Source organism: Urocampus carinirostris, chromosome 3, assembly GCF_059441175.1.
Source record: "Urocampus carinirostris isolate Australia breed hairy pipefish chromosome 3, RoL_Ucar_1.0, whole genome shotgun sequence".
NCBI classification, from domain to species: Eukaryota; Metazoa; Chordata; class Actinopteri; order Syngnathiformes; family Syngnathidae; genus Urocampus; species Urocampus carinirostris.
In genome coordinates, this window is record NC_142351.1 from 55917004 (window position 1) to 55936634 (window position 19631).

At 35.9% G+C, this 19631-nt stretch overlaps 1 protein-coding gene across 1 annotated transcript in view; it reads right to left on the bottom strand.

Annotated features, from left to right (window-relative positions):
- prox1a (prospero homeobox 1a) overlaps positions 1-19631 on the bottom strand; it is a 50209-nt gene that overhangs the window by 24268 nt on the left and 6310 nt on the right. The window contains exon 5 of the mRNA XM_088332592.1: positions 11381-11488. Coding sequence (XP_088188718.1) covers positions 11381-11488 — 108 coding nt within the window. The remainder of the gene's footprint in view (positions 1-11380; positions 11489-19631) is intronic.

Consider the following 19631-nt stretch of genomic DNA (forward strand, 5'->3'; position numbering starts at 1 on the left):
TAAAATCCTTGTTTGAATAGTTTGACTTTATTTGTACTTATATAATTAGATTTGTCAGGCAAACCAAAACCCTCTTCTCTCCGAAAATTGAGTGTTTTTATATCTTTATATTACATGTGTGCTTGAGTTCATTGTGTTACTTCGAATGTGTAAAACATTAATATAGGGAATTTAACAAAAAAACATGAAACCTGAAGCCTGGAGCGAAGTCGTTTTACTAGTTAGGGCACATGAAAACAAATCAACTATTTTCGTGAAATGCAGCCGCATACATCACTAAACAGCAAAGCGTCCCCCTCCCCAACTCAAATTCCGATAGCTGCTCTGCATAAGAGAGAAGAGATGACAGATTGCTGAGCGAGAAGCATGCCACTTTGTGTTTACAACCAAAAGAAGCCAAAAGAGCAGCAGCAGAAGAAAAATGCTTGCACCCTCAATTGACCATCCACTTGGTGTGCCCTTCCTCACAACTACGGCAGAAGACCAAACGTAAAGAACAGCAATTTGACTGTGCATAAATATAGATAGTGTCCTTGGATGGGTTTTTGTGTTTCACAACAGTATTGAACAATGACAAACCCATGTTCAAGTCTCAAACAATAAAAGCTGAGCAAAATATTAATAATGTATATATGCTTCCATGTGCCTATTTGGTGCATCTAAAACATTTTTTTTAATATTCCTGGCAGATCAAATTGATGAATACTAAAATAAAGTTGTTCACTCTCATACCGGGCTTATGGCCTCTTATCCATATTTAGTCATGCACAATACAGATTGAATAATATAATTTAATTTTTAAATGTCCTTCATAAATAATTTCTGCCAAGATTTTATTTAAGACAATTCGGGATTGGTTACCATTAAAAGGGGATGTTTTGATCCACTGTTATGATTTATTCCAATAGCATTTGAAAAAAAGAGTGATATTGTTGAAATAAAAAAATTAAAATGTGTTATTTTCAAAGCTGTAATCTTTGCTTGTGTTCTTGGAGACACAATCTTGTGCGATGTCTCGACACTTGAATCACCCATATGCATTGCAATTGATTGACATTTTTTTCTCATTGTTATCCAGATACAAAATCTCAATTGATTCAAATTGGCATGACAATACGATGTAGACAATTATATAAGTCAGGATTTGTGAGTGTGTGTGTGTATGTGTGTGTGGCTGTGTGTGTGTTCGGATGTGGCTTATGAGCTCTGAAATTGAACTGATTTTCGTGAACCTTTACACAGTAGTACTTTAGGCCACTGGGAGTGTCTTTAGCTAGGTTTCATGTCAGGGCACCCCCAAGATATGGGGGCAGAGAGTTTCAAATTCCTGACATCACTTTTAATTTGACCATTTCTGCAAAACACAATAGCATATCCACAACTAACAACAGAACACTCTTATCAAAAAACATTTCATCCTTTGGGCAATAAAATAATCTTATACTATATTTCTTGTGTAACATAAATTATATGAAAGGAAAATAGACTGGGACTTCAGATTGGAAAAGATCTAAAAGCCTGAGCCTGGTCGGGCCTATTATGACAATCATTGAGTTCATGTTGGGTTGATTTTTTTTTTTTTTTTAAATTATCCACCTGTCATTTTTTTAGTTTCTACTCTTTGTGCAGAGTCCTTGTAATAGATTCACTACCACCGTCACGCGCAGCCTGTATCGGCCAAAGACCCCCCTCTTATTCTCGAGTCTTCACAGATAAAATATGGAAATTGGGGTTTTTACTTTGGCCTTAGTCCCTTAAATTAAGCTGATTGGTCAAGCTCAGGGTTGGTTTGGGTTATAATACCTGCGTGCCCGGTCCAGGCCGGGCTGGATTTTTAGGCCCAATCTTACCTCTAACTACCGATGAAATTATGTTAACTCTTAAGGAATGGCTTGCACACTCACTTGCACTCACACTTTCACTCGCCAAATAGTCGGGTACGAGATGTGGAGCGAGTGTCTGATTAATCCCCATCCCCTCTAGCCCTAACAAGGCCTTAATTGCTCTCGTCTAGTCTCTCAAGACGGGACGGGGACAACCTTGAAGTCTTCACACTTGCATGCGAGTGTCTCCTCAGAACGAGAGGCCTATTAGCATCGTGTTTTAGCACAGTGTTTGCGGTTGTGTGTCCGTGCGGTTCGTGTGCGTGTACAGTATCCGAGACTAAAACTCTGCAACCCACTTCCCACAGCCGCCATTGCACACAAGAGGCTCATCTTTAAGAACTGCTTTCCCAGAGACAAGTCCATTCAAGTCCAATTAGCGTGAGCCATTCAGGGTCCTAATTCCCTTACAGTGAATCTGCCTGATCCTTCGCACACATGCTACTTATTGTTCCCGCCGAGGGAGGAGGGAGAACGGCGACGAAAGCGCGAGTGAGACACTGACCCGGATTTCCAAAGTATGATCATAATGAGGGCCATGAAATGCGAGCAGACAATGAAACCACACATAATAAAGTAAAAGGACAGCCCGGCTCGTCGCAAACAGGATTAGTTGAGGTCCATTTTATATTAAGCGCAATCATATTCTCCCATAGATACATTTGGCAGATTAATGTGGATTATATGTCAATTAAAAGCAATTTCAATAATAAATCGTCATTTGCATAAATGCTAATGGGGGTGAGGACATTTTTGTTGAAGGACGAGGCCATGTATATTTTTGTGGGTTTGTTCTCAATCATTTCGATGATTCAAGTGACTTGGAAAGACATCTTTATACAGTATATATTTTTGGACTAATGCATAGTCTAATTACCTTTTTTTCATGTGTTACTCATATTGTTTTACCTAAAAATAATTTAAAATTTGGGTGCGCATTATGAGGTTTTAAAGTAGTATATTAGTATATTATATTTGTGTAATGATTCGTCATAAAAAAATGTATCACTGACAACAATCACAAAACACTGGATTCAATGGGTGTAGCGGTGAGAGCGCCAATTCCTAACCATAAGATGACTTGTGATTGGATGGATGGATGGATGGATGGATAACAAAAAAAAAAAATCAAATTATCTGACCAGAGCAAAATTTTGGCTATCTATTAAGAAACTCTTGAAACTTCCTGATAAGACATTTTGAAGGGTATGTGTTTTCCTGTTTGTGGAGTTTTGATAATTACGAATTTATGGAAAATACAAATTATTTCAAATAATTTAAATATACACTTATTTGACATAAAAGTACCCTCATCATAATTGTTGGTCATATTGCTGCTACTGGTACCCTAAAGGAAAAAAAAGTATCACAATGCTTGGCAAAAAATAAGACACTTTGTCTCCATAGTTTGTATTCTTCCTTGTGCTTTGTAGCACTTGTTTTTGGTTGCACTACACAAAAAGCAACATCGTGTGGTGAAATCATAAACACGGTTCCCCTAATGCTCTATTTTCTGACTTTTAATGAAAACCAAAATGCTTCCCTCAATAGTTTTGTTTTGAATATAAAAAAATCCATATCTTATATATTGTTTGCATCTGCGTTTGACCATGCTCTACTCGTGTAAACAAACTGTTCCAGTCCTTTTCTGTAAGGTAATTTTATCAACCTGCAGTTAGTTTTTTCTTAGCATTATTTTGCTGACTCAAGACCCACTGAAAACAGGTTCGCGACCCAGTTTTGGGTTACGACCCACAAGTTGAAAAAGACTGCACTAGTCCACTAGTGATATAGATAGCATACACAAAGAATTACGAATTTATTTCAAAAACACACTGTTTTGATTCACGGTACCAGAGACTAATGTTAGAGAATGGAGCCAACTGAAAATCATCCCGAGAGATATAAGTAAATGCAAAAAAGCACGACGAAGGGAACAACTTTTTGGTGTGTCTGATGATATATCAGATTTTGAATGGCATAAAACAAATACATTCTAAATATTATGTTGGAATTGCGTTCAGAGTTTATGTCGTCAATTAATATGGCTTCACATATTCAACAACATATGTCACTTACAATGCTAAGTTTGAGCCGAGAAGCAGTGCAACTAAATTTTGGATTGTTTTTTTAATAAAAAAAATCAGGGTTGGAAGTTTAAATGAGTGCGGGTTGTGCACAAATAAATACAGTAGGCATTTTCAGACACATTGGCAGAACAGGTTTGTTAATCTTAAGATATCTTGTCTTTTTCCTTAAAAAGGCTCAGATAATCCATCCTTAATCTATGCTACATTATTTTAAAAAGCCTGTGCTTTATATCTTTTGTCATCATTTTTCTCATTTTTTTCTTACCAATAATTGAAAAAAAAAGACTCAAAATGACCGTCTACCATCTTCTTGAGGGAACTATTTTAACTATCCTGAGTAAAAATGTCATATTTACTAGAACAGTAAATTAAAATATCTAATAATGCTTTAAACGTCCCTCAAGGAAGAGCTTAAAAATAAATTATTTCCTCAATGGCAGAAAACCTAGCCCAATTTAAGTTTTTTTCCTACTAGAGGAGACCATTTTGCTTATTTTAAGTATAAAATGTCATAATTCACTAGAAAAAATCAGTTAAAACACCTGAAAATTAAAATAATCCACAAAGAAAAACTGAAAAATAAATTCTTACCTCATAAGCAGAAAAGGTTGCCCGATTGATTGATTGATTGATTGATAAGGTATTCTATCTTTTTTTGTCTCTAAAACTATGAAATTTATATTTCAATAATTTAACAAAATGTACACACACAACCATCAAGCAGATGAGTGTGTTCAATCTCTTTTCTTATGATAACACTGGAAAAAAATTGTAAAATTAGAAAACAAGACAATTTAAATGTAGTTTCTTACTTAAAAACAATAGTTTGAGTTGAAAATCAAGTTGTAATTGGAAACGTAGAAAATATACGCTCAAAGTAAGCAACATCGTATGTTTAAGAATAACATTTTTGTCTTGTACAGATGAATGAGATCCGGTACAAGAACCCATTTCACACTGTAACATTTTCTTTTAAAATACAAACTTCACACATTATACAAAGTTTTACATTGTCTAATTAATAGTTTTCGCACGTCGTACTTTGTGGCCTCAGTGAATTGCGAGTTGTGATCCATTATCCTGAATCACATATTTCTGCGAGCGGAGGCCTGCATAGCACATTTCTGTCAGGCTTTGCAGGTCTTTTATGCCGTTCTGTCCACCAAAAAAGTGAACTGCACTTGAGCGTCCACGATCCATTATCCCCGATTGAATATTGTTTCGGCAAAGCATAGTCTGGTAAGGCCTTGCAGCTCTTTTTTGCTGTGACTGTCTTTCGGCCTAAAATGAACTGTACTCGCGCAGCCGTGATCAGCTACCCTCAATCTCAAATTGCTGCAAGCGGAAGCCACTTTTGTTGGGAGACGTGCCGTTTAGGGCCGCATAAAACCTAATGCATGGTTTCACGCAATCTATTATACACAGTCGATTATTGGTAATAACAGGAGCAGAGAGAGAAAGCTTGTCTCATGCATTTTTTATTTTTTTTCCTCCTGAAATGAACTGATCTATGCAGCCACGATCCATCGAACAGGGCCATTTATTGGGGCCGCTAGAGTGCATCTTTGTCGGTTTGGCTTTTTTTTTTTTTTTTTGCCGTTCTGTCCACCAAAAAGTGTACTGCATTCATGTGGCCCTGTTCCATTATCCCCCATTATAATTTGGTGCAAACAAGGTCCAACAGATCACAATTTTGTCTATCCTGTTTTTTTTTTAACCACAATTATATTTCTGCTAAAATGAAGTGCTTGTGCGGCCGATCCCATATTTGATTGGAAACCACTTTTGTTGAGATACTGTACATGCCATTTCAGCTCACCTAGAATTAAATGCACGGTTGTGGCCACAATCCATTATTCCATGTTGACTACTGCAGGGAGTAGGGGCTGACTGAGCACAATTTTTTTTCAGTTCAGGCTGTTGAAGCTTGCCATTGGGGCTAATTTGGTTAAGGTCAACTTTTCCCATTCGATTTTTTAAAAAAAAAAAGGACCAAGAGAGTAAATTTGTGTCATGCGTGGCCATTCTTTTTCTTTCCGCCTGAAATAAATAGAACCTATGAGACTGAGATCCATTGCCCTCATTCTGTCCCACCTAAAGCACAGGCCAGTATGGGTTTTTTATTTTTTTATTTTTATTTTTTTTTTTAGTTCAGGCCGATGGAGTGTGCCATTGTGGCCTGCCTAAATTGAACTGCACTGGTATGGCCACAATCTATCATTTTGAGTTGACTAATCTTGGGAGCACTGCACTGTTACACATTATCCTCAATTGGCTATTGCTGAGAGCGGGGGCCAGAGGGTGCACGATTTTGAAATGCATGGCAGCTCTTTTTATCCATTGTTTCCACCTAAAAAGAAAACAGAACTCGGGCGGCCGCAATTCATTATCCCAGGTCGTCTATTGCTAAAAACAAGTGCCGAGAAATTTGCGTCTTGCGGGGGGTTCTAGTTCCCATTAACCACTATAATTGAGGGATTCTTTCATTAATGTTTTCCGTGTGTATGTGTGGCGCGTGTGTGTGTGTGTATGTGTGGTGTGCATGTGTGTGAATGTGTGTTAGGGTTGGCGAGTAATAGGATACAAATTATTTTTAATTGTTTCCGTTAGTATCAGAAAAATTGCAGGTACATTTCGCTAAAACAAAGATTACTTTGCAGGGTTACTGTTGTATTTAAAACTATATTTACATATTTATAATGCACAGATAGACGAGTTCTGTCCATCAAAATTTCAATTATTGACACGCGAGAGATAGAAAGAGATAAAGGTTAAACACAACCTGCGCCGGGATCATTTTAATGTCAGTATATGTCGCAGGGAATGTACAGAAGGCATGTTTGTCATACTGTGTTGCAGGTAAAAGCAATTTTCTTTTTGTGTGTATTTTATTTCTCCTTCTATGGGGCCAATTGCAATTAGCAAATATGATTGATTGTCTTCTCTTTGTAATTTGCAGTTAATTGGTGTTCAAAATCACTGTATGATCACTGTTTTGCTATATTGTAAGAATGCTTTACTAAATCTAAATATTGTCAAGAGGTTTGGCATCCCCAATTCAAACAAGTAAAACTTGAACGTGGACACAAGACATCCCAGTTTGTTGGAAATGTAGAAAGTGAACACTTGGTGTGTTTAAAACAACAATTGGTTATAAATGTGCTCTTAAAATGTGCTCTAAAACAGAGCATATCTTGATTGTCATGTAGAAAGAGATTATCTTTGCTTTATAAACTGTACTACGTAATTAATAAGAACGACTTTTTTGAAATACAAGCGTCATATGAGCATGATTGGATTTTAAAGTCTTTCAGTGAGAGCTTATTTTGTTTGGCTACATGCTGTCCGCTGCCAACATTTTCAACACCGGTCTTTCCTCTAAGATTGCAGTGAAGTGCTTCGGGAGGAGAGTTTTGTTTGTGCCTTATCCTGCTAACTTTGCCCGTGTCCGCATCCTTGTAAAATATTTCCATTGAGTCACCTAAGGGCCTGTTACACTTCGTGTCTACACTTTATACCCAATGTTTATACCCTGTCCTTAAAGCACTGCGTAGAGGATAAATGTTAACCAAAGGCTCTGCCACTGGGAGTTAAAATTGCACTTTATTTTGGAGAAGTTAAACAAAAAAGCTCCTCAAAGCCAAAGATGACTGAGGCTTGCTCTCCCCAAGGGGGCCCCACCCCAATATTTAAGAACCACTACATTATTATGGTATTGGGATTGTGTTGCTGATTAGATTTTTAGCAGGTAATTAGAAGGTGAAAATAATTACATTATCAAAGTAATCCTCCCAACCCTGATGTGTGTGTATAGTAAATGAACCATCAGTTTCAATCGCACACACAGCCGAGCAGAAGGTGAGCCTAGCAACCCGGTGTTTGCCTAGCAACCTCATGTCCCGGCGACCCTTGTTACCATGGTAGCCAACGAGGATGTGGCAATGGCTTGAGGAAGTGGCCACGCCAGATACGAGCCGCGGGGCAGATGCTGTGTGTGCCTTTGAGTGTGTTTGTGTGCGAGCGCAATTTGAATGCCATGTCCCGGATCCACCTCGGAGCCGTATGTTCTTTTGCAACAAAACACATCGCAGCCTGTAAACACAAAACAATCAGCGGCTTTGTTTTAAAGCTGCCGTTGTTTTCATTTGTTTATGCCCCCCTTCACAGTGCGCTCCCACTCTCATTTATTTACAATCACACACCCCCATCACACCACACCCACACTTTCCATCTGTGAGTCTGTCAGTTGAACTCACGTTTAGTTAATAATTAATATACATTTAGGATTTGATGTTTCATTTCTGACTTCAACATAAGAGGCTTATTTTAATTTTAAAAAGTAAAAGTTTGATGGGAAGATAAGATAAAGGATGAGGTCAAGGTGGAGGAGTCAGAAGTGGGTATTACACCAACACACACATTTCATGCGCACACAATTGCCCGATGCCGTCCCAATTGTGATTTGACAGACTGCAGCAGCCGTCTATATCGTGCATGCATCCAAGGAAAAATTAAACGTATTAAAAAAAAAAAAACAACAACAAAAAAAAACCCGAAAAACTAACTTGCAACAAAATTCCTCATTGATAATTTAGCATCATGAATCCGCATTCCTAATCTTCTCTGCAACCAAGCCTGCAGCTTTGTTAAATGTATTAATCTAAAAAGGGGCATGCCATAATGACCCTTTATTATTTTTGCTTATACATTCCCAGATTTCTTTGGCAAATTAGCCAAAATGTTTTCAGTATATTTTTCAAATTTTTCATATCTGTAGCTTATTCATCTAGTAAATGGCAAAAAAAAACTATACTTAAAATGAGCAAAATTCTTTGAATTTTTTTAATGATCTGGAAAATCATAGCTGATTGTGAATAGTTTTTTTTATATATGATCACTGCTATTTCAAAATGACTTATCTCATTTGTTTGTTGCTTTAATTATACATCTTCACTTATCTATTTTTTAGCACATCAGCAAAACATTGTTCTTGTTTTGTAGTACATCTTTTTCATTCTCACATATTTTTGACTTATTTATCGAGTAAACATTTAAAAAAGAATCCTTAAAATGAGCAAAAGATTTGTTTTTAATTATTTGGCAAAATCATAGCTCTAGATTATTCTTTAAATGTCATCACTGCTATTTCAAAACAACATGTCTTAATCTTTTGACATTTTTCCTTTTTTTCGTTAGGGTTATTCATCTTCATTAAAAAACATGAGCAAAAAAGTTTTGTCTTTGTGTAGTATGTTTGTTTGATTTTTCGATATTTGTTACTTTTTCTCAAGTAAACGGAAAAAAATATTCCTTAAAATTAGAACTATCATTTGATTATTTTGTAATAATCTGAATATTGCAGCAGATATATAGTAGATTAATTTTTGATATTGTTGCTGCTATTTCAAAAGCATTTCAAATTTTGCTTTGATTTTATATATCTTTTTCTCATTCTTCTATATTACTCATTTTATTTTAAAGTAAATGGACAAAAACAACTCTTACTTTTTTTAAATAGAATAGCGTATCCCAATTTTTTGGCCATTTATGTTTTTGCTTTGATTATTCATCTTCATTAAAAGAAAAATTAAACACATTATTATTATTATTTTTTTTTTTTATTAAACGTCTTCACCTAACACAACACATTTTTAGCACATAAGCAAACAATTTTCTCAAGTTTAGCCTATTTTTTTAGTGATCCCATAAATTATGACAGACTATTTTTGAATATTGTCGCTGTTATATGAAAAAGACGCATTTCATTTTTTCATCTTATTTGGGGGCATTTTCGGACTTTTTTCGTACTAAACATCTCATTCATGCAAATAATTAAAACATGGCAAGAGAAAACGGAGGAAGGTTTTTTGGAATAATTTTAGATTTTATTAGAATTGTACTTAATTTATTTCTAAATGCTTTCATACTTTTGAAAAAGATAACATATACTAACATAGGACATACCTATATTATAAAAATATGAAATATGCTAACATAAGAAATAAAATAAACAAGTTTATTGTCATGTTTTTCTGTTTTTTTTTTTGTCTCATTGCACTAATTATTACTTTTGTCAAAAATAATCTGCTTATTTTCTGGTTCTGAACATGCACAAAAACTTACTAAATTCTCAATACCGTTCCTAGCACAAGTGAACCTGTGCCCCATTTTAAGGTCTCTTGCAGACTCCAATAGTTTTTTTTTATGCCAGAGTAGCCCTGTATTTGGCTGCATCCATCCTACCATCAACTCTTAACGATCTTCCCAGTTCTTGCTACAGAAAATCTACCCCAGAGCATGATGCTGCCAACACTATGTGTGACAGTAGGGATTTTATTTTCGGGGTGATGTGCAGTGTTACGCTTACACCAAACGTAATACTTTGCATTCAGCCCAAAATTTCAAATTTGGTCTCACCCGACCAGAGCACCTTGTTTCACATATCATTTGTGTCTACCATATGGCTTCTTGCAAATGCCAAATGGGCCTTTTTATGGTCTCCTTTCGGAAAGTGACTTTCTTGTTTCCTCTCTTCCATAAAGGGCAGATTTATGCAGGGTATGACTCAAATTTGTCTTATGCATAGATCGTCCTACCTCAGCTGTCTATCGCTGACGGTCATCTAATGTGATCATGAATTTTTGGTTGCTTCTCTGATGAGTTTTATCATTGTTTGAGACGAAACATTAGAGGAACGGCCAGGTCTTGGTAGATTTGCAGTGGTTTATGCTCTCTGCATTTTGATGTTATTGCTTGCACCGTCCTCCAGGAGATGTGTAAATGTATTGAATTTTTTTTCTAACCCAATCCTGTTTTAAAGAGTTCCACAATTTTGGTGTGTTATTTGGTCTGCTTAATGCTGTTTGTCTCCTTCCACAGACCACTGAGCCCATTAGAGTGCATTTAAACTGAGATTTAATCACTCTGTATGTCATTAGACATTCAGGTCAACATTGGATCATTCAGAAGTCATCAGGAACGTTCTGAAGTCAGTTGACTGAGAGTACAGGGGTCCAATATTTTAGCAATTTTTTGAAGCATGAAATGTGGCAATATGACAACTGTTCTTGGGTCGGCCAATACTTTTGCGAGGGACTGTTTACGAAGACCATTTAGCTGCTTGCAGTAAAACAAACTACAATCTTGGCATGTTTGATTTAGAGCTGTAAAAAAAAGATTCTCACTTACACAAAGAAAGTCCATTAGGGCCCCTGTCTAAATGATGCAGTAAGTGAGCTTTATGTTTCACTGTCCAAATTTGACATTATTTTTGACTATTCACTGGAGTAGATGTTGAATCCCCTTGTTCTAGTTCCTTCTTGTTTTTGACTGATTCCAAAAAGAAGAACACTTAGGTAAACAAAACACTTCAACAAGTAATTCAAGTTGGAGGAGATGAGTTCTTACCTTGACATCAGAGAAGAAGATTTTGAGCATGTTGGAGGACGGGTAGCGAGTGTAGAAGAACATGAGCTTGGCCTTTTTTAGATGGTTAGGAGACAATCCCTCTTGGATCTAGAGTCAAGTGTTAAGGGTGTCAAACAACAGGTATTGTATCGCAAGAACTTATTTTGACGAAAAGATAGACACCGACAGACAAAAGAACATTAATGACATCAATACCTCACTTTCTGTTAAAATGCAACAAACATTTTTTTTGTTGCTCCATTGTGCCATAAATAACATCTCATTATGATTATGATAACTAAACAATGTCTTACCGAAGAGCTTTCTAAATAAGTGGAAATCAGCTTTCATGCGACGTTTTGATACCATTTAGTTTGTATCATATGTATAAAATAACCAGAAGATAGATATTTTCCAATCTATTGAATATAAAATAATGTACAAACATAGGAAAACATTCCAAGGGTTGCATAATGCTGATAAAATGATTAACATTGCACCCCATTCGATGCATAAGCAGGTCACTTTCCTCATGTGGTTAGTCTGTGCGTGTGTTTTAGTTTGTGCGCGTGCTTGTATGTGTGTGTGTGTGTTACATTTTGGATGGATGGTTGGAAATGGGGAGTATTTTTTCCCTTGTTTTACATTGTATGGTTTTGTAAAGTTATGAATTGCATTTCATTGTTTGAAAAGAGTGACAAAAAGCAAATTTGATTCTATTTGATCGTTTAATTTGAAATGACTTGACGATAAATTAACAATAGAACAATCAAAAAACTGTTTTGCTCTTTCATACTGACATTCCTTTTTATTTCGGTTTTCTCTCTGTAGTCTTTACATGTATTTATTTTGGAGTGTCGTGTCTAATCCCATCGTAAACAATGTTCAGGATGTTGAAATAAATGACAATAAAGACAATTCTGAGAATAACTTGAGTCTTGCATTGATCGACCCATTACTTATTTTAGTTTACTAGTTGAAGTTATTTTGACCAATATGTCTGTTAGGAAAGATGATTCGTATTTTAACAAATACAAATCAGAAAAACGACTTGTTTCAAAGAATTCTTCACAATTAGGGCTGTATCGTAATTAAATCAAATAAAAACAATATTGGTCGTGATATACAAAACAGTCTTCCAATACTGAATATTTTTATTCAGGATAGATTGATCATTTTAATCAAAACTTCCAGTGTGAAGTTTGCATGTTGCTTGCGTGGGATTCCTCCGGGCACCCTTGTATCTTCCCACATTCCAAAAACATGCGTGTCAGGTTGATTGGCCGGTCCAAATTGTCCATAAGTGTGAATGAGCGAGTAAATTGTCTGTTTCTGTGTGCCCTGCGACTGACTGGCAACCAGTTCAGGGTGTCCCCTGCCCATTGCCAGAAGATAACTGGGATGGGCTCCAGCACACCTGTGACCCTACTGAGGATAAGCGGTGCAGATAATGGATGTATAATGGATGGATGATGACTTTAAACCACAGACCTTACCTGAGAAATTGTTGTATTGCACTTATACCTTAAGGCTACTGATGGTACTGTAGTAAAACTTCTTTCATTTCATTTTCATGTTGGGGATTCTTATATATAGAAAATTTGTCTTTTTGCCTGTTGGAAAATGAATATTATTGACAGAACCATACGAAAATATTGGAAGTATATGTAAACTCTTTGATTCTGATTGCTACTTTATTTTGTTACTGATCAGCACAAAAGGCTACCAGTCTGAAATGCATGTCTAAAATGGCAACCTATGTTATTACTAAGTTGTTACAAAGTTATTATAATATGATTATCAGGTCGTAATTATTAGAAGAAGGGTTAAAAAAAGGGACAGTATACCACTAAAACATTGCTTTTAAAGACACTGATCATGTCAATGATCTCTCTTTCCAATTCCAGTTAAAGATTTCTTGGAAAATTACAAAGACCCATCATTGGTGAGCTCTTTTCAGAACCAGTCCGGGGCTACCTACGTGCTCTTAGGGGGCTACTTGGTGCCCATGGGAACTGTGTTGGAGATCGCTGTCCAAGATTTTTGGTAGGCTCAATGTGGTTTTTGAAACTATAAGCTCTATTTCAATAAACAATTGATCACTTGCCTTGAAGTCTAATGTTTTATTTCCCCCTCTGTCCATTTGACTTTGACATCTCTGGTCTAAGAAAATCTCAAAATATGATGCCGTTTTGCAAAAGAAAACGCACAAAGTTGTATTAAATTGATACAAATACTGCATTTTTATCCCATTTGGGGTTATTTCTGACCCGAATATTTTTCCGAGTGGGTGATTTACTAACCAACACTCCTGTTTAATGCGTTAGACAATTGCATTTCTCCCCTTTAAAATGCTTACTGATACATATACCACTTTTTCAAGTTCAAACAACAACAAAATTCTAGACTCAAGACTAGTTTTCTAGTCTACAGCTGCTTTATCTTGAAGCAAGACTAAGTCTTTGTGCAATAATAAATCACATGGGAATTCTGTTTTGGTAAAAGTTTGCCACTTCCTGTTTTAAACAAGCACATGTTGTTGTTGTTTTCAATATTCTGGAAACTGATTGCGTTTCACGTGTAATAATAGAGTGTGCGATAACTTTTACCACTTTTTAATGTCAAAACTTCGGTATATATGTGGTAATAAGAGGTTGAAGGAAAGATTTAGACAGTCACAGTTTTTTACGCGACCCTCCTCTATGCATCACATTCCGCCTATCTCAATGCGTCCGAACTAGAAAAATAAAAATGATGCCTTTTGTGCATACACATAATACATGGAACGACAGCTGTGCCCTACCACTCTGCCATTTTTTCCACCACATTAACAGGCCTATAATCTATCAGTGAAGATGAGGCAATCAATGCAACCCCCTGCAAGGTCAATTAGTGTGCACACACACGTGCATACATCAACACATACACAGAAAAAACCCCAGGGGTCCGATATGACTGCAAATAAGATGGAGAAGAAAGTTAAATGTGACCGAACAAGGGAAACCAGATATTTGTCTTTAGAGCAGGGGTATTTTGGTGCCATCTTTTCCTTCAATGTCCCTTTTGTTTTCAACTACAAAAATACACTTACAGAAATACAACAAAAATATGACAAAATATTGTAATACTATGTATTAAATTTAGTGTTCAAACCAAAGACCTATTACATTATTTTGTCAAAAAAGTGGGGTGCGTAGTTTGATGTGTCCTTAAAACGTCCAAAGGACATTTTTTCCTGGATCAGTATATGTTAAGAATGCCCAACTGAGTTCAAAAAGCTTTTATATCATTTCCACCACACTGATCTGTGTTCCAGTCACTACAGAAATACTACATACATACTACTTGGGAAATTGAACACAATACAACAATATACTAATATACTACAAAAATACTACCACAGAAAGACTACAAAATGACTGTACTACAGAAACACTAAAACAGAAAGACTACAAAAATACTACAAAGATACTACAAAAATACTACAGAATGACTACAAAAATTCTAGAGAAACAATACAAAAATAAATAACATACTACAGAAATGATACCAAAAACAAATACAGTAATACTCCAGATATACTACTACAGAAATGCTACAGAAAAACTACAGAAATATAACAAAATACTACAGAAATAGAACCTAGAGTAACACTACAAAATTAGTCCTACAGAAATGCCACAAAAATCCTACAGAATCACTATAACAACAAAATCCTCCCCCCCAAAATTGGGATTGTTCTTGGTGGCATGTTTGTCTCTTTGAGTGTCAACTAAAAAATACTATGTCAGAAATGCTAGAAAACTACTAGAAAATATTACAAAACTAAAAATCAATTTTAGTGCCTCATAACGGCAGCTTACTGCATTATATTTTACTCTTAATTTTGAAAAGAAAAATTACTACAGAAATGCTACGAAAATACCTCTAAAGTGATACAATAATACAAACTACTACAGAAGACTATAAAAATACTACTATGGAAAGAAGACAGAACACTACAGAAATACTACAAACACACTGCAGGACTTAAAAAAATAACTACAAGTATACTACGGAACACTTTTTACAAAATGCCACAAGATACTACAACAGAAATGAGACAGAATAATACAAAATACTACAAAACACTACTACAGAAAACTACAAAAAAATACTACTGCAGATAGATTACTAAAATACTGCAGAAGTACTATAAAACTATGAAAGACATTCTGTAAGACCTAAAAAATACGAAAGAAATACTACTACAGAAATTCCACAAAAGTACTACAGAACTACTGGAACAACACTATAGAAAGAAAAAAAAAATACAACAGAAATATTACCAATAACATCTTACAGAAATACAACAGAAATACTGAAAAAGTGTAAAAAAAAAAAAATCAGATAAAACGACTACAGAAATGTTACAAAAAATATTACAAAACCAATTATCAAGTGCTTAAAATACAATTACAGTAATACTACAGAAATACCACCAATACAGAAATACTCTATACATACTACAAAAATGCTAAAAAAAAAATACTGCAAATTATTAGGAAAATATTCCAAAAATATTTCATTAATGCTAAAAAAATACTACAAAACTAAACGTTAAGTGCTTAAATCAGGAACTTCATATATGGTTTTGCTTGAATTGCGAGTACTTCAAAATTAATTAGATGAAGCTAATCTATTTAAAAACAAATATAAAAAGAAATATTACATGTACATGTATGCATGAATATTTCTTCATAAATGCAAATGAAAACAATTGCATAGCTCTTGTTTCAACCCAATGCAGCCAACGACTCCCAAACGTTTGCCCATCCCTGCTTTAGAGGGTTGCGCTCCTTCTTATTTCTATTAGTTTCTTTAGGTCATCTTAAAAATTGCAATAGCTCCTTTCCATCACCCTTTTTTCAATGGTTCGGTTCAAATCAAGTGACACCATTACCTGTTTATCATTAATGCCAAGCTGTCACTGTGATTTGGCGACTACAGAGGACGATAAATCTGTTCTTCCTGTTTTCGCGTTACACGTTTGACAAACAACGGAACCAAGTGTTTTGCTATCGGCGAGCCGGTGAATAAACAAAGTGGCTAGCGATGCTCCTTCCTGATTGCTGTCGTCTCTTTATCGTGTGTTATGTGTGTGTTTGGTTGAGGACTCACTGCATCAGCTGTAACCTGACCTTGCAGCCAGGTGTGTGCGGGCTTTATTTTTGTGTGCGTGGGGGACAGCTCAGAATGAAAAAGGGTAGGTAGGGGTTGGGGGGAAATTTATAAATAAATTGAGTACGTCTGCTCAGCTCTACACGGAGGATGATTGTATGTTTTTAGACCGGACATTAGATCCAAATGATAGCTAGAAGTAAAATCTTAGGCCCGAGTAATGCCAATCATTACGTTCAGGTTCAGGACAGGCCAAGCTTCTCTCTGGCTGTCTTCTTTTTTATTTTCCACCCGTCTATGTTCTATGTTTGTTTTACTTTGTGAAGGTTACGCGCAGGGCAGCATGCACACTCGACGGCACGTTCGCTCGGAGGCACTGTAGGACACAGACAAGCGAGCGTCCAGCGGGAAGGGCAAAGTCGGCTAAAATCACCCTTCCTTTCCTCTTACGACCTGACAAATGCAATTTGTAAATTTGGGTTTGCTTTGGGCTCAGGCCCAAATATCAAATTAATTGGTCGGGCTTGGGTTGGTTCGGGCTTTTACATCCTCATACCGGGTCGGGTCGGGCTGGAGTTTTTTTTAGGCTTGATCTTACCTCTACTGAGAGCTAATCCACCTTGTCAAAGTGAGTCCTTTAGGAGAAATACATTTAATATAGCTCTTTTTGAACCTTCATAATGAATACCAATTTATTTTGTTTTTTTCTTTATATTTTTCATTCTTGCCATTGGTCTCATTCTCCGATAGTTTTTTCAATTGAATAAATGCCAAGTAAATCCTAAAAAAATATTTTAATATCCGATTTAGGGCTGCAAGAAAGTATTTATTTTTAAATGTATCTGGTGATTATTTTGTTGAAAGAACTTAGTTTCATCCCTGTCCCCTTCAAACAGAGTATATCTTCGCAGCCATGTAAAAAAAAAACTATGACATTTGTGTTCATTTATATAATCTCTCAATGGTTTACTAAAATTTATTCTATCAATACTATATGTATTGATGCTTTTATGTTAAAATACAAAAACAAAAGTCTCCAAAATACATTTTAGGGGCAGTGTTTTTTCATCCCCCTGAAAAAAAATTAAAAATACAGTATAAAGGTAGTTTTTTTCACACCAATGCTCAATGTTACAAATTATGAACTAAATAAAAAATATTGATCTTCCCCCAGGAAATAATAGACGTTTACATCAAATAATCCTGTAAAAAATATATATTATGTTGTTGTTTTTTTAAACAATGTTTGTTCGAATAACCATGTATAAATTAGGAACTATAATGATGTTTCTGATTCGGCCCCATAGAAACAATAATAATCAACGTCTACATTCACAAAAATTCTGGAGATGATTTTTTTCATTATAGTGACGATTTGATCAACATTGTATGAATAAGGAATTATAATAAACTTACGGATTTAGCCTTATAAAAAAATGCAAATTTACGTTAAACGAATGTTAAGGTTTTTTTTTCCAAACATGAATTTGATATTTTTACTCTTATAACTATAACAAAAAATACCGAATGTAACATTTCAAATAGTATATAATATTGTAAAGCCAGAACTAGTGTTTCATTTTTTTGTAAGTTGTTATCTCTGAAGTTTTGTTGTACCTAATATTAGCAAAACGTTTTATTTTCATTTGATCAGTCTTTTATCATAGAGAGATTATTTACTCCTCAGAGGCAAAATAATAATAATAATAATAATAATAATAATAATAATAATAAAACTCTAAACGGTTAATTGTTTATCGAATTGATTGATAATTATTGGTTCCACTTCTAACTAATTCTTCTCTGACAGAAAGTATAAAACATTTAGAAAGTAAACAAACTGGCATGCTCAAGAATTGTAACAAAACACATTTTTTTCAAGATGTAAATTAGGGGTCTCCAACTTAGTGCTTGCGGGCACCAGGTGTATTACCCCGTAAGACCGCCTGGATACCTAACGTACTGTCATCGTGCCATTGTGTATTTTTTTTTAGAAAATATGATTTCGAACTCCCTTGATGTTTAGTGGTTTACTGATCTTATTTAACATCTAATAATTAAAACCTGGTAATGACATAATAATAACAGTACCACCCTAGTAACAACATGTGATTTAAGAGATGCTTAACAAACTGGTAGTCATAAGCGCCAAACAGTGACAATAAGTAGCTCTTAGATTAAAAATTGTTGGTGACCCCTGATCTAAATAATCTTTGAATCGGCATTGAAATCAAATCACAATGACTGCCAGGAATTTCCTGTTTGTACGGTTCGAAGTCTGGTATACTGCGTCCAAAGAACCTTCTTAATATAAATGTTAACAAGGAAAAGATAAACAGCTACCTGCGAACACCTGCCCACTAGCTCACTCCCAAAAAGGGGCAGAAATGCATGTGCATGTACACGCCAGAAAAATGAGTCAATGCACACGCACCTGCCAAGCAACTCGGCGAGAAGGCCGACAAACCAAAGCAAAGGGAGGAGGGACTTAAGGAGGAAGACGGCCCTCCAAACGTAGACCCCTTTTGAAAACCCGCATCAATGAGGACAAGCGTCTTATCCTCTCTTTGAAACGTGAATCGCTTTGAGGCGTTGCATTCAAGGTGTCGACCCGAAGTTCCCCACCCACTCGCTTTGACGTTTATGTACAAAGTCTGCGTGATGAAAGCCAGCAAACGGCACAAGTGAGAGTGCGCCACACGGACTTAAAAGAAGTTGAGAAGGCCGCGCGCGACCTGTTTAATCTTCCCCGCTCTTGCGAAACCCGGCGCACCTCGTTTCATCTCCCCTCCCGGTAAGGAAACAAGAGGGAACCAATTAGCGGGGACTAATTGATATAAAGGGCTCTGTGCCAGTGGTTGCGGCAGCTGTAAGAGTAGGACACAAACGCACACGTTCACACACTGGCTGCAACAATTAGTTGATGTCGTCAAAAATTGCCAAAAGGAATTCCATTGCCGACTCTTGTTGCCCGACATGTTTCTCCAATAGAATAAGCCATTATACGTGACTATAATGGGGAGCAGTGGTCAGCGTGTGTGCGGCACAATTCTGAAGTCATGAGATCGTACGTTACTGTGTGGAGTTTGCA